At 38.9% G+C, this 27,663-nt stretch overlaps 4 protein-coding genes across 4 annotated transcripts; 1 reads left to right on the top strand and 3 right to left on the bottom strand.

Annotated features, from left to right (window-relative positions):
* Positions 1–4,261: 4,261 nt before the first annotated feature.
* LOC109146584 (protein MKS1-like) lies at positions 4,262–5,570 on the bottom strand. Its single transcript, XM_019294262.1, has one exon. The coding sequence runs from the start codon at positions 5,312–5,314 to the stop codon at positions 4,640–4,642; it is 675 nt and encodes a 224-aa protein (XP_019149807.1). The 5' UTR covers positions 5,315–5,570; the 3' UTR covers positions 4,262–4,639.
* Positions 5,571–10,338: 4,768 nt separating this feature from the next.
* Positions 10,339–14,746, top strand: LOC109146583 (probable Histone-lysine N-methyltransferase ATXR5). The gene is made up of 6 exons (XM_019294261.1): positions 10,339–10,898; positions 11,008–11,088; positions 13,256–13,479; positions 13,595–13,695; positions 13,786–13,998; positions 14,184–14,746. The coding sequence occupies exons 1-6, from the start codon at positions 10,475–10,477 to the stop codon at positions 14,341–14,343; spliced, it is 1,203 nt and encodes a 400-aa protein (XP_019149806.1). The 5' UTR covers positions 10,339–10,474; the 3' UTR covers positions 14,344–14,746.
* A 2,863-nt stretch (positions 14,747–17,609) lies between these two features.
* On the bottom strand, positions 17,610–19,622 carry LOC109193808 (probable pectinesterase/pectinesterase inhibitor 51). Its single transcript, XM_019344629.1, has one exon. It carries the CDS (start codon positions 19,392–19,394, stop codon positions 17,694–17,696), a length of 1,701 nt encoding a protein of 566 aa, XP_019200174.1. The 5' UTR covers positions 19,395–19,622; the 3' UTR covers positions 17,610–17,693.
* A 2,979-nt stretch (positions 19,623–22,601) lies between these two features.
* LOC109193851 (probable pectinesterase/pectinesterase inhibitor 51) lies at positions 22,602–26,736 on the bottom strand. The gene is made up of 4 exons (XM_019344684.1): positions 26,350–26,736; positions 26,113–26,278; positions 23,109–23,282; positions 22,602–23,026 (listed from the first exon to the last, which is right to left on the bottom strand). Exons 1-4 carry the CDS (start codon positions 26,734–26,736, stop codon positions 22,602–22,604), a joined length of 1,152 nt encoding a protein of 383 aa, XP_019200229.1.
* Positions 26,737–27,663: the final 927 nt, after the last annotated feature.

Genomic DNA, 27,663 nt, shown 5'->3' on the forward strand with positions numbered 1-27,663 from the left:
CGGATCTTTTGGGCAGGCCTTATTAAGGTCGGTATAGTCCACGCATATCCGCCACGCCAGGGGCTTGGGTACAAGGACCACATTCGCCAACCACTCTGGGTACTTAACTTCGCGGACATGTCCGGCTGCGAGTAGCGTGCTCACTTCCTTCTTCACAAATTCTCTTCGGTCGTTGGCCAGGTATCGCTTCTTCTGCACAACCGATCGATGCCCGGGATCCACAGCGAGTCTGTGCGATATGATCGATCGGTCGACGCCTGGCATGTCCTCCGGGCACCAGGCGAAGATCATCTGGTGTTCCCGGAGCACCTTTATAATTTCTTCCTTTACTTCCTCGGGGAGGCCGACTCCAATTCGGACTCGTCGGTCCGGCTGCGTGGAGTCGATCTCGACTTCTTCCAACTCGACGGCAGGCTCCGGACGTGGTATTATTGTCCTTTTTGGGGGCCTCTCGGTGATCTCATGGACCTGTATCTCGCGCTTGCCCATCCCCTTACATGCCTGTAGGTAGCAGTCGCGAGCGACCTTACGGTCACAGCGCACCGTGCCTATTCCGTTTGGCGTGCAGAATTTTAAACAAAGATGCTCAATTGAAATCAACGCTCCAAGATCCTCGAGACTCGGTCGGCCGAGTATAGCGTTATGTGAACAGGCCAGATTCACCACAATGAACTTCATGCTGAGTCTCTGTACGTCTGGGTAACTGCCGATCTCAACTGGAAGTGTGATCGATCCTTCCGCCTCCACCGAGTCCCCTGTGAAACCGGCGAGGGGAGTTTTGACAGGACTCAGCTGTTCCCGAGCCATTCCCATTTTGATGAAGGTTTCTAGGTACAGCACATTGACGCTGCTTCCGGTGTCCACCAGGATTCGTCGGACGACAACGCCATTGATGTCCATAGCTATAACCAGCGCATCTCGATGCGGTGTTTCACCGGCTGGTAAATCTCGGTCGGTAAACACAATGGGCTCTCGGCACACCTTTTTAGGGTTCTCCTCGCGCCCGTACACCGTTCCAACGTATAACTGGCGGGCCCAGGCTTTTCGGGTGTTTGTTGAGTCACCACCTTTCGGCCCGCCGACTATCATGTTGATAACCGGCTTCTGACGCCACTGAACCTCCTCCTCCTCGGGAGTCGACTGCTTGCCTCGACTATTTTCGGCAACGGCGGCGGGATCCTCATCCCCTCGATTGACCGATCTTCGCCTCCACTGATTAGGAGGCGGGGTCCCTTGCTGAATGATACCCTCTATGATCTTCTTCAGGTAGAAGCATTCCTCCGTGCTGTGAGTATAAGTTTTATGATAACGACAATACTTAGAGGTCTTACCCATTTCTTCGTTCGTCGGGCGATTATCGGTCGGCGGAGGCAGAGGCGGGGCGACCGTTTGTATCTCATGGACCGGACGTTCGGGAATCGACCGATAAGCGTGGACGACGGGTCTGTCGTATGGCCGTCTGACCTCGGGTCGCCGAGTCACGTCCGGGCGCCTTTCTTTGGTTTCCGCTTGCGTCCTCTTCCCGCTGGCGGATCCGCCGACTTCGCGCTGTCGCTTGTACTTCATAGCCTACTCTGTGTTGGCCCTCTTGTTGGCCATATGAATGGCCTCTGCATAGGTGGCCGGACGATTGTCCCTCAGGTCTCGGTACAGTTGGCCGGACCGCAGTGACTCGATGAAGAAGGTGAGCGCCGTCTGGTCCTCGACCTCTTCTATGGACTGGATTTCTTTCTGCCAGCGGGCCAGATAGGTTTTCAAGGACTCGCCTTCGTCTTGACGAATGTCAGCCAAGTGTGTTAGGTCCTTTTGTGGCTTGATATTAGCGGCGTAGTGGCTCATGAAGCGGTCTGCCAGCTCTTCAAAGTTGTGAATCAATCCCGAGGGCTGTGCCACTAGCCACCTTTGTGCTGACCCTTTCAACGTGGGCAAGAAGGCGCGGCACATGACCGGATCTCGTATCCCCAAAACCTGCATCTTAGCCTGGTAGCTCAGCAAATGCTCCCGGGGATCGCCGGTTCCATCGAACGTGGCCTGCTCCGGGAACTTGAAATCACCCGGTATTTTAAAAGCCATAACCTCATCCGAGAAGGGTAAGGCGGTCAGTAACGTACGTCTTGGGGACTTGGTTTTCCCCTCCATCTGTTCTTTCAGATTTCGCACTTCTTGCACTAAGTTCGCCACTTCGACCCTCTCCCGGGTGCGATTTCCTGTGGATTCCGTGCTCTCGCCGATTTCAGACTCAGCCGGTTGGTCGGGGTTGCGTGGAGGTTGCTCCACGCGACGAGTCTCAGTCCTGGCTCTTTTGGTACGGTTCTTCTCTCGTGCAGCTTGTCGATGGCGAGCGGCTAACGGGGCATGACTGGGTTCCATCCGACCCAATCGTTCTCTTGCCGACCGACGCCCAACGCTGGGACCCAGCCGAGAATGAACGGACTGTACCGGTTGGCTTTCAGCCCGTCGGCTCTGTTGCCGGTTGTCGGGCCTATGAAGCGGCTGTAACTCGCGTTGCGGCTGGCGAGTGGACTGTTCTCTTACTCCTAGGCTTGCCTCGGCACAGGCGCGTCCGATTGCACGCAGCTGCTCTGGGGTGAGCAGCACTTGGGGCAATTGTTGGTTTATCGGTGGTGTCGGCGGCGGTGTTGTCTCGTTTTCCCGGCTCCGGGCATTTCTCCGATTCAGCTGGCTTCTCAGGTCTGCTTCCCGTCCATTGTCATGACGGCTCGATTGTTCTTCACTTCCTGCCATGTCTGGAACTTTTCTAATTCGACTGGGATTCTAATCGTTGTTCCTCGGACTCGCCTCACTCAAGAGGACACGTGACTCTTAGTTTCGATCCCCACAGACGGTGCCAGTGATGGTTTTAGGGTTTTCGGGCCCAAGGAGGTCCAACACAACCTTTGGCTGGCGGGTGCACCTTTCGATAAAATGTATGTCTATTTCGGAGATTATGCTAGTACTCGGAACTCTTTTGGTATTCTCCCCTCTTTGGGTGTTCAATCGTCTGTCCTTTTACAAGAATGGAGGAGCCTTTAAATAGTGGCTCCTCCTCTACCGACTTGAAGGCCTTTGATGGCCGACTTCATGGCTAATTAAGATACGGAGCCGTTGGACGCCATTACTCGGTCGACCAACGGCTCTCCCAGGCTTGTAACGGCCCGACCGTGTCCGGCTTTCAATGTCTCAACGACTCCCTTTTAAACGAGCCTCTTCAATGCTCTTAACGGCTCCTTGAGCCGAGTCCTTTCCTGGGCTTGGGCCTCGATCGACTCCTTGTCTCGGCCTAAGCTCCTACTGGACTCCTTTTGGCAGCTCGGAACTGGGCCCCGTGCTTGGGCCTGGGCCGACTCCCGGACTCGGCCCAATTGCTCTTCGGGCTCCTCTCGACGCTGGCCCTCTTCTCCTATCTATTTTCTTTGGGCCCTTATACCTTGGGCCGGAGTCCTCACCCCATCAGAGTATATAAAATTAAATAAACTATATATTTTATAAACTTTATAACTTAATAATATTATAATTACAAAATAAAAATATTACATGTAAACTATATTAGTATTAAATATATATTAAATAAATTATAATTATATATTACAAATTTAAAACTATATATATATATATATATATATATATATATATATATATATATATATATATATATATATATTCAAAAGGTTTGGAGGTTTAGTTATTAACTTAAACAAAAATGTAAAAATGTTAACAATATAAATTAAAAAATAAATAAATGTGCTGACGGGCAATACGAGTTGACTTGGGAAAATTTCAATCCATCCCAACTCATATAAAAAATGTGTCAGTCCAGCCCGTTTCTGGATGAATTCAGACGGGCCAGCCCATATGTTCCGGATTGGCACGTTTAGACATCTTTTCATCCCACATATGCTACTACTTATTTATTGCTGGGAAGCCAGACCGGGCTGCCGCGCTTCGATCTTCTCTCCTTCCTTCAGGTAGGCTTTGAATCATGGAATCCACATCATTGACTGTTGACCAGCCTGGCTTATGAACTACTGTATTATATAAATATTGACTTGTATATTAAGTCAACTTCTCATTTCAAATTGTATAACCCCAACATTTTGGCCTCCAAATAATTATGATGCCACAATATAAATATATTGTATTGAAGCATGATATTTTGATACTTGAATGATCACTAATTCGATTTATTAAGTATATATATGTTAAATTTAAGATAGTATATAGTATTAGTCAGAAATGCATGATTAAAAGAAATGGATAAGGCAATAAAGAATATGATGCAAGTGTATTGGATTATGGTAAGAGTATAAATAGTGAATGTCACTAAGTCCATTTCACTATGCTAAAGAAAATGACCAGACAGAGAAAAATACAAAACATAATTTTCAGTAACATTACACGGTTAGTCTGGTATTTGGTAAGAATTTTCTAAGTACAGTACAAAATATACCCAGTCCCCACGCCAGCTCAACTCAATATTTCTTTTCACATTTGTTTTGTCGTTTTTCTTTCTTTCTTTCTTTCTTTCTTCGAAGACTATTTTAACCTCCTCTCAGTCTGGAAATTACAAAATTACTTTTCCTATTCCCCCAAATTAAATAAATAAATAAATAAGATAGAGGAAAACATGAAAAGTCTTTACTCAAAAGTCAAAGAATGGAGAGAGATCATGTAATGAGGAAGGAGAAGGAGAAACCAGTGGAGCTGAAAACAACGCCGACGGGCTGGGGAACATGTTGTTCATCTGCATCAACATCCACGGGTCCGACGCCGGAGAGAACAGCCCCGGTGGAGATATCGGAAGTAAAGACGTCGGCGCAGGCGATAATATTCCCGGGATCTGCCCCATTTCAACACTTGAATTTTCAATTATCGCCGATACTTCAATTTGTTCCGTGTCTCTGTGTCTCTCCCTTTCTCTCTCTGACGGACTTGTTTTCTCAATCGAAGCTAATCTCGCCGCCGGGGACAAGTCGCCGGATCCACTCGTAGACCCCGACGTCTGCCCCACCTGCGAAGAGGACGACCCCGTCAGCCGCTGCACCACGCCCATGAAGTCGCTCACCGTTGTGTGGATCACTTTTGGAGACACCGAGTAGATAATAACCGGCTGATTCTGGGTCGTCGTAGCCGCCGCCGCCGCCGGAGCAGCTGGTTGTTGTGGCTGCTGCGGAGCAACCGGTGGCTTCTTGATTTTGTAGGAATCCTTGTTGACTCTAAGTGGAGTTGGGCGAGGGCCCTGCAGTTGCAGTTCCCTCCTCGTCGGTGACGGCCTTTCGCCGGTGCCGGAGGAAAACCCCGATAGTGGTGGGTCCATCAACGAAGAGCAGTAGCGAGGTCACGGGGAGATGGAAAGTAAAACAATCTAAAGGAGAAAGGAGAAGAGACAACAGCACAAAAGGGGAACACGGTAGATGTACTCTGGAATTACTATGCCCACTACTCACTTCTTCGAATATTTTAATTATAAGAGGTTTAAGGAAAAAACCAATTAAATAATTAATATTTAAAAAATATATATATATATATATATAAAACTAATTAATGATCGGGGGAAAAGCATACTATTTCACACAGACTACGACAATGCGTCTTTTTTTTTTTTTTTCATTAAATTGTTCCAATCATATTAATCGTATTATATATATATATATATATATATATATATATATATATATATATATATATATATATATATATATATATATATAATACACTCAAGTGCGAATGCCGCGTCCAGGCGTAAAATGCAAACCAATCAGCGCGCACCACGTGTCTAGATCTAGGTACACATATAGTTATAACTAGGTGCACCTAGGTGAAAGTAGCTGCACTTGAAAGTGAAAGTAAAGGCAAAAATTACATGCACTTGCAGGCAAAAATTACATGCACTTGTAGGTGAAAGTAGGTGCACCCGATCGATGAATGCTGACATGTGGTGCGCGCTGATTGGTTCGCATTTGTGTGTGTGTGTGTGTGAGAATTGATGTCTAAGAAAGAACTAAGAACGTCATCTACGTGTCTATTTAACGAATCAGATGTAATTTTAAAAAATGATGCAGTGACATTTTAGTAAATAATTCTTACTTTGGTGCAAGTAACATGTATTAAAAGTGCAAATAACTTATGCAAGTAAAAATGCAAATAAAATCACTTAAAAGTGCAACTATTTTCAGTAAATAGTGCAAGTATTTACCTTTTTAATATTGGTGCACCAAATGATAACGTCTTTCACATTGATGCACTTAATATTGATGCGCAATGTACATTATTTGTTGCACTTTTAATACATTTTACTTGCACTTGTAATGCGTTTTACTTACACTTGTAATATATTTTTCTTGCACTTAGGTGAACTATATTAAACTGTTACTTGCAGTTTTAACACAATTTACTTGCACTTCAAAGTTCATTATTTTTGAAAATGTCGCTGCATTTTTAAAAATAAAAAATAATGTTTGTTATTCGCTAGATTTGGACACGTAGACGACTGTGATTGGTTCTCAAATCTCTTATGGTTTCCTCTGTGTATGTGTGAACTATCCATAGTATGGGATAATGAGATTGAAATAATTGTAAATTCATAGAGATCATTTAGGTGATAAGTGATGAGACCCGACAAACTGATAATGCATTGTAAGTGTAAAATAATTTACACATTAAGTTATTGGCTATTTTATTTAGTAAATAGTTTTATTGTTTTTAATAAATTAGAGTTGTTAAAGTTAATTATATTTTTGGACCATGTGATATAAATATATGAATGTTGTGCCTTGGAGTATGAAGTCAGCATGTGAAGATGTCAAAGAAATAAAATGTGTGGCAGTGGTTTATTCTAACAAGGAAAGGCAGTGGTTTATTCTAACAAGAATAAGTGGTGGTGATTCATTTGAACAAGTGGTGGCTAAGGAAAAAGCTATTGCTAAGGATCCTAACTAATGGTTCAAGAAGTGCTATAAATTCACACGGTTCGAAGGAAGCATTTGCCCAACTTTGAGAATTATACACTGCTAGAGCTCTCTTGATTTTACAAAGCAATTTATATTTTGAATGTAATTTCTGATTTAATTCGTAAGAATATTTATATTGTACTGCATTATCAGTACGTGGTACTGCTGAAGCATCTTGTGAAGATTGTTCGGGTATTCGTGTGTCAATCCTGGATAGGTGTTAGAAAGAGTGGTAGTGGTAAAGGCTGGAGGCCATCTGTATTTACCTCTTGTAATACTCCTTTTGGAGAACATCTATAGTGGATTGGGCAGACGTGGGTTGCCCCGCAGACGTAGGAGAAGGAGCTCCGAACTGCGTAACATTTCTTTGTGTTTTTACATTCTTTATGCTTTTAACTTTCATTATTTACATTTGCTTAAACAAGTTTAATTAATGAACGTAACTACTGCATAACCTAATTAACAAGTAAAATACATAGCTTTTATATTTTTTCAAGTATCACGGTACAATTTCATGCATTATGAGGATGACAACCATGGTTGACGCTTATTAGTACTTATTATGACTGTTGGGGGTTGTACTCGGGCATGGGTAGTTGACTCTGAGCTGTCTGTCGAATCGGTCAGGCTTGGCAGGTGATCGGTGAAGGCCCAATAGGTATTGAGGTCCAAATATGTAGAGCGACCCAATCAAAGTTATGGAGAAATATTTATGGTGGCGATCAAACATTAAAATGAAGCCAATTATTTGATAATATGACAATTATGTACGAACATTCAACAGCCTATATGAATTCTTAAATATCATTTTTTTTTACCAAATCACCTCTCACTACCTAAATATTTCTATATTTCATAAATCACTTTCCCACTACCTAAACATCTTTACATTTCACGTGCAAGTCACATGACTCACATCTACATTCCAAAATATTCCACTCTACTATAAATAATCAATTATTATACAAAAACTCAATTACCATATACATTACTACTTGTTGTTTACTATAAAAGGTCATAATTGAAGACAAGAATAAACGGAGATCTTCATCTACATCCACTTTAACCTTAACATCAACGTCTCTCTATCTACCCGATCAAACATCTCTTATTCTTAAAAAGTTGTACAAAAATGTACATATACTGAAATCACTGAAAAAAGACATGTGATTTTTACCTTTCGAATTTCATGTTAAAAATATTGCGTCCAATTTATTTTTCCCTCATCTCATTTAGAGCATCCTTATCAAGTGGGGATATTAGTGGGGAGAATGTAAGAGTGATTAGGAAAGAGAATAACGTGGGAGGAAAAAAAAACAAAACTGATTAATATATATATATATATATATATATATATATATATATATATATATATATATATATATAAAATAAACATGTAGAGTAATTCTTTTTTTTTCTATTGATTCTCTCTCTTCCATCATTAATTCATTTGTCTTGGGCAGAGTAATATCCCAACCTTTACAGATGCTCCCCACCCCTTCTCTCTCTGCCACCATGGTGTTTTGGCCTCAAAAGTAGTGAATTCTCTCCCATTTCTCCTCTGATGTAGATGCTCTTATATTTTATCTCATCATCCAAACGAATGTGTTGGCCCGTCGTGGATTACCTGTTAGTTGTAAAACCAACAATGACCATATGTTTTTTTTTTTTTTTTTTTTTTTTTTAGAGAAATGGTAGATATTTCTCATTATTTTTCTTTATAATATAATATATCCACATGGTGTGATATTATTCAATTGGTTACTAAATTATCTTTTTAATTAGTAACAAAGTTAATAAATTCATAAAAACTCAATTAATGAAATCCACGTTGAGAGTAAAATTTTATGAGGTAAGGCATCGTTCTCATTATTTATAAGTAGTGAAAATTTAATTTTAAATATAATTTTTACACAATTTAATATAGAGATCATGTTTATATATCACTTCAGCATCCTTTTTAGTTTTTACTCATCTATCAAAGTTTAATAACATGATTAAACCTTTAGCCAAAAGATTGAGTTACACTGTGAGATTATAGATTATAAGATGAGAATATATTTAATATATCAATGAGAGTAATACATAAGTTACCAAGGGTAAGGTAGTAAGACTAATATTGCATACAATGATAGTATAAGATCTTAAATATAGTAGAAGATGATTCATTATTGGGAAAACATTATTTACAATAAAGAATTTATTCAATATCATGATGACTTGTGACAAATAGGCCTAACATGTCAACAACTCAATTTGATTGGGCAACATGTTAAGTTTCATGTCAGGTTATTTTACTAGCTGGGCAAGCGTAGATAAATCTACATTGTCTCGTTTAAAGAAATTAACAATAATCGCAGGTTATGAACCTTTCTTTCTAATGTAACTAGATTGACAGTCGTTATATCGTAGACCGTGGTGCACATGCACCGCGGTAAAAAACGGCGTCGTTACCGTTAACGGAGTCCGCATGTTTGGTGTATTAAACACCAATTGACACTACAGTATATCTAAACCGACAATGTCTCACGTATTATTTTTATATTATCAAATGAAACTGCGGTTATATCAAAATGATACTGTAGTATTGGTGAAATGAAACTGCAGTGTATATAAAATGAAACTGAATAACATTTCACATATTTGAGACTTTGAGTATATATTCTACAATGAAGCTGTAAGTATATCAAAATGATCATGTAGTTGTGTTTAATAAAACTATAGTGTATATAAAATAAAATTAAATAACATTTTCACATATTTGAGTCTATAAATATCGAATGAAACTGTAGTTGTGTTGAACTGAAACTGCAGTGTATACAAAATGAAATTAAATAAGAGTTATTTTTTGCGGAAGGGTGCGGAACGGCGGAAAACTAATGCCGTTTCTTTTCATTTAACAAAACGACGTCATTTGGTGCACGATATAATTTGCCCTAGATTGGTTGGACAACTCCAATCGATTGATTATTTGGGCTTATTCTATTAGATTTAAGACGGCTGGCTCTGTTACAATGTAGTATTTAGGAAGAATCATCCTGTGCTATTAGATTATAAGACATTGGCTTATTTTATGAGGGTTTAATTAAAATGAAATTAATGTAATTAGCCGAAATGGATTGGAAGTAGTTTTGATCCTCAGCATTGAGCAACAACCAAAATGAGAAAAGCTTCATGCTTGTCGTCCCTCCCATTGCCCAAACCAAACAACCCGAAAATCCGCATACCAAAGTCCGCGCGCGCCTTCCGAGTAATCCATTGCCACGTACGCATAGCGTCACGCCAAATATCCGGCAACACCTGCCCGACCCGATTTGACCATTTTTTCTCTCTCCACCATTTCCGTTTCTATTTTCTTCTTCCTCTTCATCTGCAGACTGCAGCTACAACAACAAGACTATTCAATCAACTGTTAGAATGAAAGCAAAATAAAAGAATGAAAGTAAAATAAATAATTTTGGCACCTCATTACCAATTCACCCTCCGTCAATCAATCTTATTCCATTTCCTTCCCCTTTCCCCAATCAATGGCTCCCTCCAGCTCTACGTCGCCGGCCAAGTCGCCGTCGTCGGTATCCGTGGCTCACATGAGCCTCCAAAATCGAGCTTACTCGGATATCATAAGGGAGAGGTCGGAGTCTCCGCCGCCGAAGAAATTAAGGTCGATGAAGGAGATCATGGCCGTAGCCAAGCACGTTCAGCTGGAGGAGGAGGAGGAGGATGAGGAGGAGCACGACCAAAGCGCCGTCGTATGCAGCGGCGCTGGGGAGGACTACGAAAACCTGGTATGTGAACAATGCGGCTCCGGCGAGAAAGACGACGAGATTCTTCTCTGCGATAAATGCGATAAGGGCTTCCACATGCTCTGTGTTAGGCCCATTGTTGTCCGGGTCCCTATCGGGCAGTGGGTCTGTCCTGCCTGCACCGCTGATCAACGCCGCCCTATCAAAAGTACGCAGAAACAAATTCCACTGCTCTCTTTCGCGTATACTTGTGCGTATCTGCACATACATTGATCGTGCATGTTAATGAAATTTTACTGTTTTGATTGTGTTTTTAGGCTTTTCGCAGAAGAAGATTGATGATTTCTTTCGAATTCAGAAAGGCAGCGAATTGGTGATGAAATGCACATCACCTCAAGGTAAAAGGAAGTGTAATTTATATATGGTGATCATTGATGTAATTTGTGCATGATGATCATTGATTTTAATTGGATTTCTTATTATTTTGTAGAGAATATTACATGTATATTTCATTTTCAAAGTTAGTATCCTTTTAATTTTGTGAATTTCTAACTTTTGTATTCTTATCCAATTTGTTTTCTACTTGTTCTTAGTACCAGGTATATGTTGCATAACTGGGACTACATATGTATGGTCTACAAATTCTGAAACATAGGACAACTGAAAAAATTTCTTCCTTTTTGAGAACAGAACAGATGCAGCATAAAGAATAATTTAATAAGCAATACAAATAAAAAAAACGACTCCTTGGTGGTCCAAGAGTTATCTAGTAAGAGGTTTTAATGTTCCATGGTATATATTTATACACTAGATAACATAGGGGAGATCTTGACCTCTACTGTCATTGCAAACTATTTTCTAGCTTAAAGATATAATCATTATTTAATCTAGTAGTTTGATGTGTGGGTTCATGCTTTATGGAACTGTTTTGTCAAAAGACAAAAAAGTTGAGCCATCCATGTAGTATAATATGCTCCTTAACAAGCTACTTAGGCCATGCTTGAAGGTTTTAGGCTAGTATATTGTGTCTCAGATGCCTTTTCTCAATGAACTAAATATTTGATAGTGCTGGAAAACATGTCACTGGAAGATCCTTGACTAGAGCATTTATTTAAGAAACTAATACAGTTGGTGCTATGAAATAAAGTGCCAGCTGCCATGCTAATCTTGCCTAGTAGTCTGTTATTTTTGTGAAAGACTGCACAGTGACCTGTTACAAGCCCATTGAAAACAAAAATAGAAGGGATTTTGATATCATAAATTTCCATGTTATGGATAACTACATTAGTATATTCCTAATTCCTTAATTTTGTTTCTCAATATACAGTAATATTCCTAATTCCTTAATTATGTATCCAAAACTACACTTCTGCTCCTGAAATGTTACTTCATGTCTAATAAATAGGAAGAAATCATCCTCATAATAACTTTACTTAAGGTGTCAGATCCTAGATAAATCAAGAATAACAGATTGCCTGTGTTATTTCATGTAGATCCTAGATAAATCACAACTACAGTTCTGCTCCCTTGCCTGTCTGTGTTCCCTTATTGGAGACTCAATTTGTTTTAATTGGAAAAGTACTAATCTTCTCTCAAGCATTCAACTTCTTAGAGCAGTAAAATTTCTTAGCTTATCTGAGTTTAAGGAGAAGAAAAGAGAAAAGAGCTAGTTTTCTATACTTACTATATTAGGAATCCTGTTTGAGGGGCTTCCTGTGAAGATCTTGTTCCTGAAATTTTTGGACTATGACATTGATAGCCAGTTCATTGTGTAGTATAACAGCCCATTTCTCATATTAGGAAGCAGTTTTCTTCAGTGCTTTCCTGAGCTTATCCGTTGCCTTAACTCTCAATTTTCATAAATAAACTTAGGAAAGCTTTTTCATCACTTTTCTTCTCCATCTCTCGGTCTTATCCATGATTTGCTAAACTTATGCCTCACTATTGGGAAGAATATCTGATGGAGAGCTGAAAGAACATTTCAAGCAAGAATGATCTGGATAGAGGAAGGCAATCAAATGTATGTTCTTTGTGCATATTCTACTTTCTAAGAATCAGTATTGCCAAGCCTTAAAATTTAATGAACAAGTATCTTAATTGTCCTCTGCATGTGGATTATAAGCAGAAGAACTAATTCTAGAAAAATCCAGCAGCTGATATTTTCCACCAAAAGCCCCTAGCAATATGAGCTTTGAGCTTATGTAGGTTACTGGAAGTGAAATGAAATAAGGGTTCATATATGAACGTTGATGAAGACATTGCATTTGAAGGTGTCCTTTACATGAATTATGCTCAAGTTTCCTACTTTTATTGCTACAATTGCTCTTTGTAGACAAGCATTACCTGAATGACAATTCAGGTGATAGGCTGGTTTTATTGCTTTTGTTCTCCTCTACTCTTTTATATGTTTAAATTACCAATATAGCAAATTTTCAATCTTTTGTGTCAGCTATCTTGTATAGGAAGGATTTAATGCACATTATTTAACACAGTACCCAAAGCTATCTGTGCTTCAACTTTATCACACATTGAACCATTTATTTGTTTCCTTTGTGTGGTGACTAGATATCAGAAGACGGCGGAAGCGTACTTTAGGTTATCACAAGAAGCGCAGAAGATTATTGCCATTTACTCCGACTGAAGATCCTGCTAGACGACTAGATCAAATGGGTACTCTTGCCACTGCTTTAACAGCTCTTGGTATGGAATTTAGTAACGAACTCACTTATGTTACTGGCATGGCTCGCAAACGTGCAAATCAAGCAAAATTTGAAAATGGTGGAATGCAGGTTCACTTGAAAATGATTTTTTATTTTGCATTGAAATAAATGCTTTACCCAGCACTTGTTATATCTGTTGTAATTGTGCTTCTTTGTTCTTTTGTTTCTCTCTAACTTGTGTTAGGTTCTCTCAAAAGAAGATACTGAAACCTTGGAGCAGTGTAGAGCTATGTGTAAACGTGGCCTATGGCCTCCGCTTATTGTGGTTTTTGATTCATGTGAAGGGTATTCAGTTCACTAACCTGTTCTGTTAATGCAATGATTCTCTTACAATTTGTGATTGCATGTCGAGTTTAATCTTCTTGAATGTTGCAGCTATACTGTAGAAGCTGATGCAGCTATTAAGGACATGACATTAATTGCAGAGTACACAGGGGATGTGGATTACATTAGAAATCGACAAAATGATGATTGTGATAGCATGATGACACTTCTTTTAGCAACGGACCCATCTAAAAGCCTTGTTATCTGCCCTGATAAGCGTGGAAATATTGCTCGCTTTATCAATGGCATAAACAATCACACATTGTAAGGCTACATTACAAACTTTATCTCCTTCGTTTGGTCATCTCTGTTACTTCTCCACTACGATGGCTCTGTTCTAAGCTCAGCATTTCTTATTTAACTTTGTTATTTGTGTGAGGAAAATGTTTTATAAATTAACAATATTGAAGTGAAATTTTCATGAAGGCAATCCAACTTGTTTGCTGCAGGGGTGGTAGGAAGAAGCAGAATCTGAAATGTGTGAGATACAATGTAAATGGTGAATGCCGGGTCCTTTTGGTTGCAATTCGTGATATTTCTAAGGGAGAGAGGCTATACTATGACTACAATGGCTATGAGCATGAATACCCTACTCATCATTTTGTGTAGAATTGATTGAGCATAGTTTTTCTCCATCGTGTCTATAGGATCGAAAAAAATTCTTTAAGCTAGACTGCTAGAGCAGAGTCAAGTTTTTTTTTTTTTTTTTCCCTCTAATTTCATTATCTATTGCCGGATGTTGAAGCTGGCTACTTACATATGATTAAAAAAGAAATAGATTTTTAGGTGAAAAAAAAAGTTCGATTGAAGGCAGAGAAAAGTTTTGGACAGTGAAGGTAGGGAGATCCTAGGAGAGCAGCACTGATAGTTGGTTGTTTTTATTGTTATTATCAAGTTTAGGTGGTTGGCCATTTGAACATGGTGATGCTAGATGTTATATCCTTTCTTTATACAGTGACTTCCTGATCTGAGATTCCACTACTACTTTAATTGTTTCAGCTCAGCTGCTTCACTCTTTTGGTTGCTAGTTTGCTACTTTAGTTTTGATACATCATACATGTATGTTTAACTTTTAAAAACATAAATAAATAAATAATATTAAGAAAGTGGTTCATTAATTGTTTTGTGTGAAATGATAAAAAGGAATAGTGTAATGTATATGAGTATGCAGGGAGGGCAGGCACTAAGCTAGGTAGAAGATTGAATGGAATGGGAGAAGAAGATTGAATGGAAGAATATTGAATGTTCAGGCAGGCCACTTGTATTTAATAATGACATTACATGTGAGATGAAAGGGGCGAAAATTCCCAAAAGTCACTGCTAATGATTTGACTAATTAAAGCACATGACACCAAACTATTTTCAGGTTGGCTGATTTATTGAATAAAAATTTATAGATTAGTTGATGTTTTTACGAATATGTATGTGTCCCTATATCTTGATGTTGACTTTCTGTATTCAATACTAATCTTATCAATTTATCACAGAGTAAATATCCAAAATAGTCCCTCAAGTATAGCTAAATTCACAAATTGATCATCGACTTTTAATTTTAACCAATTAAGTCCTTAATTTTGTAATTTTAACACGATTTGGTCCTTCATCTATTTGACCGTTTGTTGACCGTGATCTCTGAGGATATATATGTAATTTAATCGCCGCCCGCCCTCATCCGTCACAGTCTATCGGCCAGCCACAAGCCACTGCCCAACCGCCCTCATCTGCTGTCATGACACACTCCACCGCCTAGTTTTCACTTACTGCCACGACACAATCCACCGCCCAAACACCTTCGCATAATTTATCATTGCCGGCGCTACAACCCAATTTGCAATCTTCATCAGGTCCAACGCCACAAACAATTGTGTCTCGTCGAAGCACGTGGAGGCTTCTAGGATGACGCTGCACTTGTTCGGAAACACGTCGTCTTCTTCGCTCTGGTACGAACTCAACTACAGGTCTACATTGAATCCAAAGGGAGGATGAAGAAAGACGACATGATTTGGCAGATTGCTTTTGGCAGTGGATTCAAATGTAACAGTGCGGTCTGCAAATGCAACCGGAACCTTAAAAAACTGACGATGAACCATGAAATTACATATATATCTTCAAAAATCAGAGTCAACAAACGGTCAAAAAGACAGAGGACCAAATCGTGTTAAAATTGCAAAGTTAAGGACTTAATTGGTTAAAATTGAAAGTCGAGGACCAATTTGTGAATTTAGCTGTAATCGAGGGATCATTTTGAATATTCCTGTCTAAAATTTAATAGTGTAAAATGTCAAATAATAAAAATGATAGTGTATTAGTAAATTTAAAATTGTCAAAAAACAATGGAGCTCTATTGAAATTAACTCTTTAGGTTTAGATGTGGTTAACAAACAAACACACATTTTTATATAGAATAAATACCCAAAATGGTCCCTCGACTATAGCTAAATTCACAAATTGATCTTTGACTTTCAATTTTAACCAATTAAGTCCTTAACTTTGTAATTTTAACACGATTTGGTCCTTCGTCTATTTGACCGTTTGTTGACTGTGACTTTTGAGGATATATATGTAATTTCATAGTCCATCCTCGATTTTTTAGGGTTCCGGTTGCATTTTCAGACCGCAATGTTACATTTGAATCCACCGCCGAAAGCAATCTGCCAAATTATGTCGCCTTTCTTCATCCTCCCTTTGGATTCAATGTAGTTGAGTTCGTACCAGAGTGAAGAAGACAACGTGTTTCTGAACCGGTGCAGCGTCATCCTGGAGGCCTCCATGTGCTCCGATGAGAGCTGGAGGTTCTTCTGGAGATCGTCGATGATGGCGTGGGCGTGAGCGTTAATGCAGAAGTGTTCGAAGGACCAAATCGTGTTAAAATTGCAAAGTTAAGGACTTAATTGGTTAAAATTGAAAGTCGAGGATTAATTTGTGAATTTAGCTATAGTTGATGGACCATTTTGAGTATTTACTCTTTATCACATCGCACATTAATTATTATTCCCTCCGTCTGATTTTATGTGTCTGGTTCAGTTAATGAGATTTGACTGAAATTATTTTTAATTTAACTTTTCATAATATTAAGTTCAATAATAGTATACAAAATTTATATGTTTAGAAACTACACTAAAAGTTCTATTAAACACAAAAAAAAAAAAAAAATTAAATTTAAAAAAACAATAAAGAAAATAAACAAAAAAAAAAAAAAAGTGGTTTGATCAATTAATAGTGAGTATGACAGATAAACTGTGACAAAGAGTATTATTTTTTTTTTGAGAAAATGGTCAAATATGCCTCTAACTTTACCCCAAAGGTCAATCAGACCCCTAAACTTTAAAAAAGTGAAAAACCCTCAAACATGTTAAATTGGGTCAATGAAGCCTAAAAATCGGTAAATGACCTGTTATTACAGATTATTTCAATTCCAGCGACCGGCGATGAATTCCGACCACCGACGACAAAATCCGACAGTTCGGTTGTCTTCCACTGAAGAAGATGACCAGATCTGGTCATCTTCTTTCAGTGGAAGACGACTGGATTTTGTCGCCGGTGCCCGGATTTTTTAGTCGATCGCTGGAATTGAAATGACCTGTAATAACAAGTCATTTACTGATTTTTTGACTTCATTGACCCAATTTGACATGTTTGAGGATTTAATTTGCACTTTTTTTAAATTTAGGAGCCTAATCGACCTTTAGTGTAAAATTTAAGGGCCTATTTGATATTTTTTATTTTTATTTTTTTAAAGAGCGTAGAGTAGTTGATGTTATTATGTGTATAAGTACATCTATGAATTATAATATTAGGTTGTACATAACTTGTTAGTTGTGATGGTTCCAATATGAAAAACAATTGATAATTATAATCTAAAAATAATATTCAAATAAGCTCATAAATTAATTATGGTATTCTTGTTTTTATTAAAACCCCCATTTTAGGGTACTGTTTGTTTGGGTTGATGGCCTAGCTTAGGTAGATTTAGGAGGAGGAATCCATCCATCACCTTGGATAAAATTATGAACCGAATATGAGTTTACATGGTGTTCCGGAATAATGCTACTCCAATTCACACGCCCAGCTGTGCTTCCACCGCCCCCCGTATTTTCCAATTCACCGTAATAAAGAGTACTCAGTGCAAAATCATCTTTCCACGGCAGCCATCCTTCCTTTGACAATATAACCTCAAACCTTGACCCTATAAAAACTGTCCTCGAATACTCCTTCCATGGCCTCCCAAGGTAGTTCTTGTGCACCTTGGGATTTTTATAGTACAGTTTAAGGTACTCTTCGGTGCCATTCACGCTGCAATTGTGGAACACGAACCCTGTTGTCTGTGCAGGGTCGACCCTCCCGTGGGCCGTGACGGCGTTGTTCTCGCCTTTCTCGGGGTCCACTGCTCTGGGTACGATCAGGATTTCTGAGTTCTTGAAGAACGCGGCGGCGTTTCCGAAGATGAAGTCTACGTTTCCTTGGATGCGGCAGGATTTGTAGTACTGGCGGAGGGATTTCGCGTACAGAGTGTCTTGGTTGCCTCGGAATTCGCAGGTTTCGACCACGGTGTGGTCGCTGTCGGATCGGAAGGCCACGGCCTGAGAACCAACTCCGGTGTTCTCGAATGTGAGGTTGCTGGCCATGAATCCATCTCCCAACACTCCAACCGTGGCGGATTCGGTGGTTGTCATTTCGGGTTGACCCACTTTTAGAGACCCCGTAATCACGGTTTTGCCCATCCCGTCTCCTAAGAAAACAACGTTAAACTTATACAACGGTACCCGAACCGTTTCGTTGTATACTCCTGCTTTGATCCGAATCACGAACCGCTCCGTGGGTTTCCGGTCCGGCGCCGCATCAACCGCCTCCTGCACCGTCCTGTAGTCGCATCCGCCGCCGCCGCAAACCGTCACGTTCGGGGTCAAGTCCTTAGGCACGCCGCCGTCAAAATCCAACCCGGACTCGTCGGCAGGCTCCCAGTAGCCGTTCCGTTCGGTCGTGGGCGGGCCCCACAAAGCGGTGTTTTCGCGGTAAACATCGTAATTCGCTAACATGCTCAGCCCTGCGCTGGTGATCGGAATTAAGGTGTCATTGATAAACGCCATCGTATTAACAACCTTCGCCGTGTCGTTGACCAAGCTAAACGAGGACCAGCTGCCGTACTGGTTAGCCAGGGCGGCGCTCAGCCACGCACGCCCGTCCTTGATCTTATCGCCATCCAGACCGTACCGATCCGTCAACCCGACCCGATACCTAGAATACCCAATTGACTCAAGCGAATTGTTGGCAGCCCGCGTGAGGTTCAGATTCCCAGTAGATCCGGCCAGAATATCCTTCACCTGCGATTCCGCGGTATCCAGATGCCGGGAAGTGAGATTCAGTACGGACCGGAGAATCTGGAGGGCAGTTGCGTTTGGCGGCAGTTGACCAGATTGGGTCAATGCGCGTTCACAGTATGGTGGGTCACGTGAGGCCTTGCAAGCAGCAACGATGTTGGCCGGCGTAGCTGAATCTTCCGGCAAATAGCGGCGGACGGCCGAGGAGGAAGAGGAGGCGGAGAGGAGGAGCACGGCGAGGAGCGCCAGTGATAAAATGGAGCCCATTGAATTGAGTGGACCAAAGAATGGCGGGCGGGTACTGTTTAATAGCGCTTCATCCTGAATCTGGCCTGGCCTCATATCATATAATAATCTTCATCAGTAAGCTCAGTATAGAAATAATAAATATATTCTTTAAATTTAATGCTGAACATTTGGAAAATAATTAATTAGGTGGCGATTTGAAGAAAAAACGATTTGGAAAGAGTATTTAGTATTGACAGATAGGATTGTTGTCCATCTGTATAATTATCATCAGTACAGCCAAATCCGGTTTACATATTGCTTCAAAATATCCTTGGTACGGTTTCACTGTCTACTCCATTATTACCACCACTAGTGATAATACACAACACAGTTGTATTGCACTCAAGGCAGAACGTAAAACTAAATACAAAAAAAAAAAAAAAAAAAAAAAAAAAACAATTAAAGATGTTTTCCACTTAAGGCATTTAAAATCTTATTAAATACAAAATTAATGTCATTTTTTTAATGAAATTGTATTACTTTTTAAACCAATCAAGAAAAACATAATATAATTTTACTAAATACTTTTGCTTTCCTATTTTACAATATTATACTTTCGCTAATTACCTTCACGGGAAGGCGACGTGCTAATGAGTCTCGTTGTCGTTGTCGTTGTCGGACTCAAACACCCAATTGCCTAGTACTCTGAAGAGACAATGAGAGCATCAAGACGAGAAGATAGGACTGCGGAATTCGTCTGTACAATCTCGTTGTTGTTGTTTAACAAAATTATTGAGGGTGTTTTAGGAAAAATAATTGATTTTTTCTCAATTAATTGATCTGAAAAGGTGTTTTGAGTAGCTTATAGAATTTTAGCGTTTTAAAGCAATAAGATGTTACAAAAATCTAATTAACTAAACACTCATATTGATTGTTTGTATTTGTCAAACAAGTGAAAATTAGGAGTTAATTCCAGCAATGGTCCTCCGACTATAGTGATTTTCCAAAATTTGTCCCCGACTTTTAATTTGGACACTTTAGGTCCCTTGACTTTCAATTTCTTTCCAATTGAAGTCCTTTCGTTAGAGTACGGTTCATTAGACTTTAAATGAAGGGGTAAACTCGTCCTTTCACATGTCTATGTATTATCCTTCGTATTTGTCCCTTTGTATTTCGCTGTTATACCTTGTAAACATCTCAATAATAGAGGAACGCACACACGAGTAGTCAGCAAATGGGGAACGACGAGGAACATTTTAGGGTTTCGACTAAGATTATCTTCATATATATCGCGTATAAAATGGAGAAATACTAAGAATAATACATAGGCAGGTGAAATGATGAGTTTACCCCTACATTTAAAATTCAATTAACCGTATTCTAACGAAAGGACCTCAACTGGAAAGAAATTGAAAGTCAAAGGACCTAAAGTGTCCAAATTAAAAGTCAAAGACTAATTTTAGAAAATCAATATAGTCGGATGACCATTGCTGGAATTAACTCTGAAAATTAGCTTATGTCAAAAGTAAATATCAACTCTATCCATTACTTTCATATTTAATATGGACTTTTTCTTGGTCCATTCATAAATTATAATATCTCGAGTTCAACGATCCTTAATTAGCTTGTTTATATTCTACGTACAGACATTAAAGCTCGCTGTAACATTTATTATGTCTGACTTTTAGCAAATTCATGACATATATAATTATTGTTCTGCTAAGCTAAGGAAAAATGGAAGTTGTGATGTGACTTCATGGTGATGGAATTATGATGTGCAATATTCAATTAAAAGAATTAACCCCTCTCTCTCTCTCTCTCTCTCTCTCTCTCTCTCTCTCTCTCTATATATATATATATATATATATATATATATATATATATATATATATATATATATATGATCACGGATGTGAACCGCCCGCCCAGGAGAAAACTGAGAATCATTCCGTGTGCGCTACGTGTTCACACTTAGGTGCACCTATAGTTATAACTAGGTGCATGAATGTTTCCGTGTGCGCGCTACATGTTCACATCTAGGTGCACCTATAGTTATAACTAGGTACATAAATGTTTCCGTGTGCGCTACGTGTTCACACCTACTCATCTCGTGTGCGCTACATGTTCACATCTAGGTGCACGAATGTTTGCAGGTGGTTTCACGGGTTGGATTGCACAAATGGCTACACACGCCAATGAATGTGTCTCCTCACGTGTGAGGTGTGTCCCCTCACGTGTGAGGTGGGTTCCAAGCAACATGTGGACCGGTAAACCGTAGTCGCTTACGGGTGGCGGTGAGATTCGAACCCATGACTTTTGACATGGCTCTGATACCAAATTGAAGTATGTGCTCCATCTCAACTAAAAGCCTAAGCTGATAGTTGGATTGCACAAATGGCTACATGCTCACACTAACTACCCGCTAAACTCCTCCGTAAGAACAAAATTGATGCCAAATAGAACGAACTGAGATCAATGAATGTTAACAAGGCAAAATTACATGCATTTATAGGTAAAAATAAATGCACGTAAGTGATTTTACCTGCACTTTTTACTTGCAAAGGTGCACCAACTACTTGGGAGCGTTATGCTGTGCATGGTGCACACGGATGCAAAAACGACGTCGTTTTGACGTCTACTTAAAAAAAAATCCATTACTTCATAACTATACATCCAGAATTGCATAACTATACATCCATAACTTCATAACTATAAATCCAGGATTGCATGCATAACTACACATCCATAACTTCATAACTATAAATCTAGAATTGCATAACTACACATCCATAACTTCATAACTACACATTTAGAGTTGCATAACTATACATCTAGAATTGTATAACTATACATCCATAACTTCATAACTATAAATCCAGAATTGCATAACTACACCATGCATAATTACACATCCATAACTTCATAACTATAAATTCAGAATTGCATAACTACACATCCATAATTTCATAACTAAAAATACAGAAACAGCATAATGCTGTTGCTGGGAATCGAAATTGATTTTTTTTTAAAAAAAGTGGGACGTGCGTTTTTAGTCAAAATGACGTCATTTTTGCATATGTGTGCACCGTGCGTGATGCACAACATAATTTGTCAACTACTTGCACATATAACACATTTGCTGGATGGTTTTGAGTTCTCTCCTGAATGACGGTTCGCATGAAAGTGCACCCCTGCTTGTAAGTTATCACTTAGCTTGTATGTATCACCAAGGTCCGAGGCCAATATAATTACAAAGGATTCGATCATGCAAGTAGCTAGTTTAATTTGTTGAGTGAAATATAATATATATTACAATTACAATTAGCCGGCTACTGCAGATTTAGGAATCCATCTATCCCCCTGGATAAAATTGGGAACCGAATATGAGTTAACATGCTGTGCCGGAATAATACTACTCCAATTGACGCGCCCCGATGTGTCGGCACCAGCTCCCCTATTCTGGAATTCCCCATAATAAAGCGTGGTGAGAGCATAATCATCCTGCCATGGAATCCATCCATCCTTGGAAATAATATCCCCAAAGCTACACATTATGAAAACCGTCCTGGAATAATCCTTCCAGGGGCGTCCAAGATAATTATGGTGCACGCTGGGATTCTTATAGTACTCTTCCGTGCCGTTAATGGAGCAATTCTGGAACACGAAACCAATTGTCTGGGCAGGGTCGATCCTGCCGTGGGCTGACACCACGTTGTTCTCCACATTCTCCGCCTCGATTGGCCTTGCTGATCGAGATCAGGAGTTCACAGTCTTGAAAGTATGCCGCAGAGTTCCCGAATATGAAGTCTATGTTTCCTCCGATGCGACATGATTTGTAGTATTGGCGCAGGGATTTCACGTAAAGGGTGTCTTGATTTCCCAGGAATTCGCAGCTTTCTATCATGGTGTGATCCGCGTCGGATCGGAAAGCTACTGCTTGGTAACCAATTCCTACATTCTCAAACGTTATATTGCTCGCCATGAATCCATCTCCGACAACATCTGAATCATGATTAGTATTAGAATATGGAAATTAGATAAATATTGAAATTGCACCGTGACACTTGAAATATAAAAGCTATGTATTTTACTTGTTAATTAGGTTATGCAGTAGTTACGTTCATTAATTAAACTTGTTTAAGCAAATGTAAATAATGAAAGTTAAAAGCATAAAGAATGTAAAGCATAAAGTAAATTAAAAACACAAAGAAATGTTACGCAGTTCGGAGCTCCTTCTCCTACGTCTGCGGGGCAACCCACGTCTGCCCAATCCACTATAGATGTTCTCCAAAAGGAGTATTACAAGAGGTAAATACAGATGGCCTCCAGCCTTTATCACTACCACTCTTTCTAACACCTATCCAGGATTGACACACGAATACCCGAACAATCTTCACAAGATGCTTCAGTAGTACCACGTACTGATCATGTAGTACAATATAAATATTCTTACGAATTAAATCAGAAATTACATTCAAAATATAAATTGCTTTGTAAAATCAAGAGGGCTCTAGCAGTGTATAATTCTCAAAGTTGGGCAAATGCTTCCTTCGAACCGTGTGAATTTATAGCACTTCTTGAACCATTAGTTAGGATCCTTAGCAATAGCTTTTTCTTTAGCCACCACTTGTTCGAATGAATCACCACCATTTATTCTTGTTAGAATAAACCACTGCCTTTCCTTGTTAGAATAAACCACTGCCACACTTCTTATTTCTTTGACATCTTCATACGCTGACTTCATACTCCAAGGCACAACATCCATATATTTATATCACATGGTCCAAAAATATAATTAACTTTAACAACTCTAATTAATTAAAAACAATAAAACTATTTACTAAATAAAATAGCCAATAACTTAATGTGTAAATTATTTTACACTTACAATCTCCCCCTTTGGCATTTTATTTGGTAAAACTCAAGTATCAAATACTTTGGGCAAAATTGAAAGTATAATCAATTTATTTTTTATTAAGAGCCCTTAGTATAGGTACTGAACAAGACACAAAGATATAAAACCAAAAATAACAACTTAAGTTCTTTTTGGACCATTTGTGAATAAAGTACCTGATTGGAATTCTTCAAGTCTTGGATCACACATAGAAGCATTGAATTCCTAGCATACCACATCATATAATAACTTGTTCATGTGAGAGTAGCATAACCCAAAACATCCATTCAACTTGTTTAGATGCACCAAACAAAACTACTACTCCCCCTAACACATATAATTCTATTATTTCCATAATGAAATCCAAAAAACAACCAAACAAATGTAACCACTGCCAAACTACCAAATATTTCATCATAGTTCTTACCAAAAATTCCATACTGATCCAATACGTCCAAATGATACCATAATAATCCAAAAGATTCCAAAATCTCCAAAAGTTACCATAATACTCTGTAATACTCCCCCTTACTCCAAAACTCCCCCTTTTTACCAAATAAATGATAAAGGAAGGTGAACATCATAATAGTGGATTAGATTTACCGTGCAGACGGGGTGCCCGAAACTGAGCCGTTATCAGCATCATCAGTATCAGATATCATACACCAAGAAGACAATCCAAGAAGAATCCAATACTCTCAGAAATTGTACCGCAAATAAAGCCTTATAAGCAATCCCATCCAAAATATTCTTCAGAAATAATCTCATCAAGTAGATAATCCAAGAAGAATCCAAATAAGGTGATGATTATAAAATGAGACCCCAGAGATTATGATAAGCCAAATAAAACGATAATCCAACGAGATAATCCAAAACTGATAGAGTCTAGTAAGAAAATCCATATATACCCAAGAAATCCAATATAACCGAAAATACCCAACAAAATTGTTCACAAGAGATTAAGAAGAACTCCCCCTCAAAATGTACATCGTGATTGTTTCCTTTGCCAAGAATTTCACATTAGCATGAAGTTGTAATTTGGACTCCATAATAAGTTATTTGCTTTGTTTGAACCTGCAGAAGATTTTAAAAAAAAAAAAAAAAAAAAAAAAAAACGAGAGCCCTAGAGCCATGCACACGCAACTTGCAAACAACTCAACAAAACACATAAGAAAAAAAAATTCAGGAATTTTCAATTCTCAATTCGAGTCAAACAAATTATCAAATAAAACAGTAAGCAAGCCAAAGATTCAAAAAAGTCAAATTTAGACACAAACACATATGAACCAAATTTAGGCACAGATTTCAGGCCAAATATCACAGAAAACACACAATTAAACAATTGAGGCACAGATAGCGCGGGAAACACATGAATAAACACACATACGGTCATGACCGGACCAAACAAACCACAATCACATAAACATAAAGTAACACAAGAGAATAAACACATTAATCAATTTGCACCAAATTAAACAAATCAAAAGGAACACTTTAATCCATGCAAATTAAACGAGCACTTTAAAGAGTAACCCAGGCAAATTAAACGAACACTTTAAAGATAATTTAATGAATCCAGAATGATCAAATGTACCTGATGTGTGAATAAATTCAGAGATACACACATGTAGAAGTGGGACTAAATAATTCATGTTCAATTTTAAAGCCACTCACATAAAATAAAAGACAAAATTCGTCTTAAGCACATTTAAAACAGAGAATATATATATATATATATATATATATATATATATATATATATATATATATATATATATATATATAAATGGCAAACGAAGACTGCGAAAGAAGATTGCTAGTAAAAAATTGTAACACATTAGGATTCTCAAACTCGGGTATTGAGGTAATACCAATTAAAGGAGAAGAGTTAGAGTGTGTACCAGCTTCCTGAGTGTTTGAAGCCTTCAAAGTACTTACGGTCAGATTGAGTTTTCACATCATCTAAATGAGACACCTTCCTCTTTTCTGCAGTACCTGAAACAGACAGTTTCTCCTTTCCCTTTCGGGAAGTTTTAGACAGAGGTACAAAGATAAAGGGAACCGAGTCTTGGTTAGGTGAAACATAAATGGGCACATGTTCAGACTGAGTTTTAGAAGCAGAAAAAGTAATGGGGATTGAAAAAAGGCCGAACAAGACACGGGTAGAACATAAACAGAGAAATGCTGGGCAATATTGCAAATAACAAAGGTAGAAGGCAAGGAATCCACCAAATCAGACAAAGCTACTAAATTTTCAGTACTTCTAGGTAAATTGTGAGTTAAAGGATCATATGGATCACCAGGTAAAAGCAGATTTTGTACGCTAAAATTATCATGAGATACGGTAGACACAAATTGATAAGGCAAAGAAACACTAAAATCAATTTTTCTAGATAAAGATAGATAGGGCACAGTGTCTAAAGAAGCAGAAGATACGGGAAATACCACATTGTGAGAAGATGCGAGAGACACAGGTTCGGGTAGAGGAAAAACCGGAGCAGCGGCTGTCACAGGTGAAATTGTCCAGGGTGCAGCGGAGATATGGCGAGCCAGAGCATGCATTTATCTCTGTTCTTTGTCTGTGAGCCCTTCAAGTAGTAAAACATCCGATTTGATTGTGGCAAGAACCCGATCAGTAGCTTCAGGAGATAAGGGAGACTCGGCATCTATTATTTTGCGAAAAAGATTCGCCATTTCAGATGGAGATACAAAGGAGAGAAATGAGTTCTCCATTAATGGGAGCTTCGAAAAGAAACAGATGGCGTGACGGGTAGATGATGAAGAAGACGAAGGAGTGTTGTCTCAGCTAGGCTTAGTGGAGGTAATAAATGAGACAAAAAAAAAATTTAATTGTGAGGGGATGTCTTCTAAAAAGCCGTGTAGTGATAGGATGGGTAGAAGGCTTAGGTGATAATGTAGGTTATTGAGTAGGAGTAGGAGAGAGAATATGTGTTTGTCTTGAATTAGTCTTCTATATGTAACACACAAAAAAATAAGATGGGAGTATAAAAAAAAAATCGAACATCTGAGGATGTGAACAATGCTCGAACCACCCTGTTATCCCTGACCTTTGACATCGTCATCAAAGGTAACTTCACCTTTACTGGTATTTACGTTGTTCAGGAATTTGACATTTCTTGTCATGTGACGGGAACACCCGCTGTCAAAATACCATTTCTCTTCACTTCCTGCACTTTTAGAGTGAAACGAAACAAACGGTATATAATCAGTCTTTTTAACCCAAACTTGTTTTGTGAAAGGTTGTATGTTCTTGTGCCTGAACTTCTCGATTCTTTGATCCTTGTAGAAATAGTAGCATTCAGGTCTGGTATGACCGCGTAACCTGCAATAGTGGCAAACAGGATTATATAGTTTATAATGCATCTTATTTGCGCTTACTTTACCATAGGGGCGTTTCATAGTGCTAGATTCAGGGATGTCATCTGGATCAGGTCTAGATGCTTTGACAAATACAGTCTTATCTTTGGA

The sequence above is a fragment of the Ipomoea nil genome, unplaced genomic scaffold (genome assembly GCF_001879475.1).
Source record: "Ipomoea nil cultivar Tokyo-kokei standard unplaced genomic scaffold, Asagao_1.1 scaffold1932, whole genome shotgun sequence".
NCBI classification, from domain to species: Eukaryota; Viridiplantae; Streptophyta; class Magnoliopsida; order Solanales; family Convolvulaceae; genus Ipomoea; species Ipomoea nil.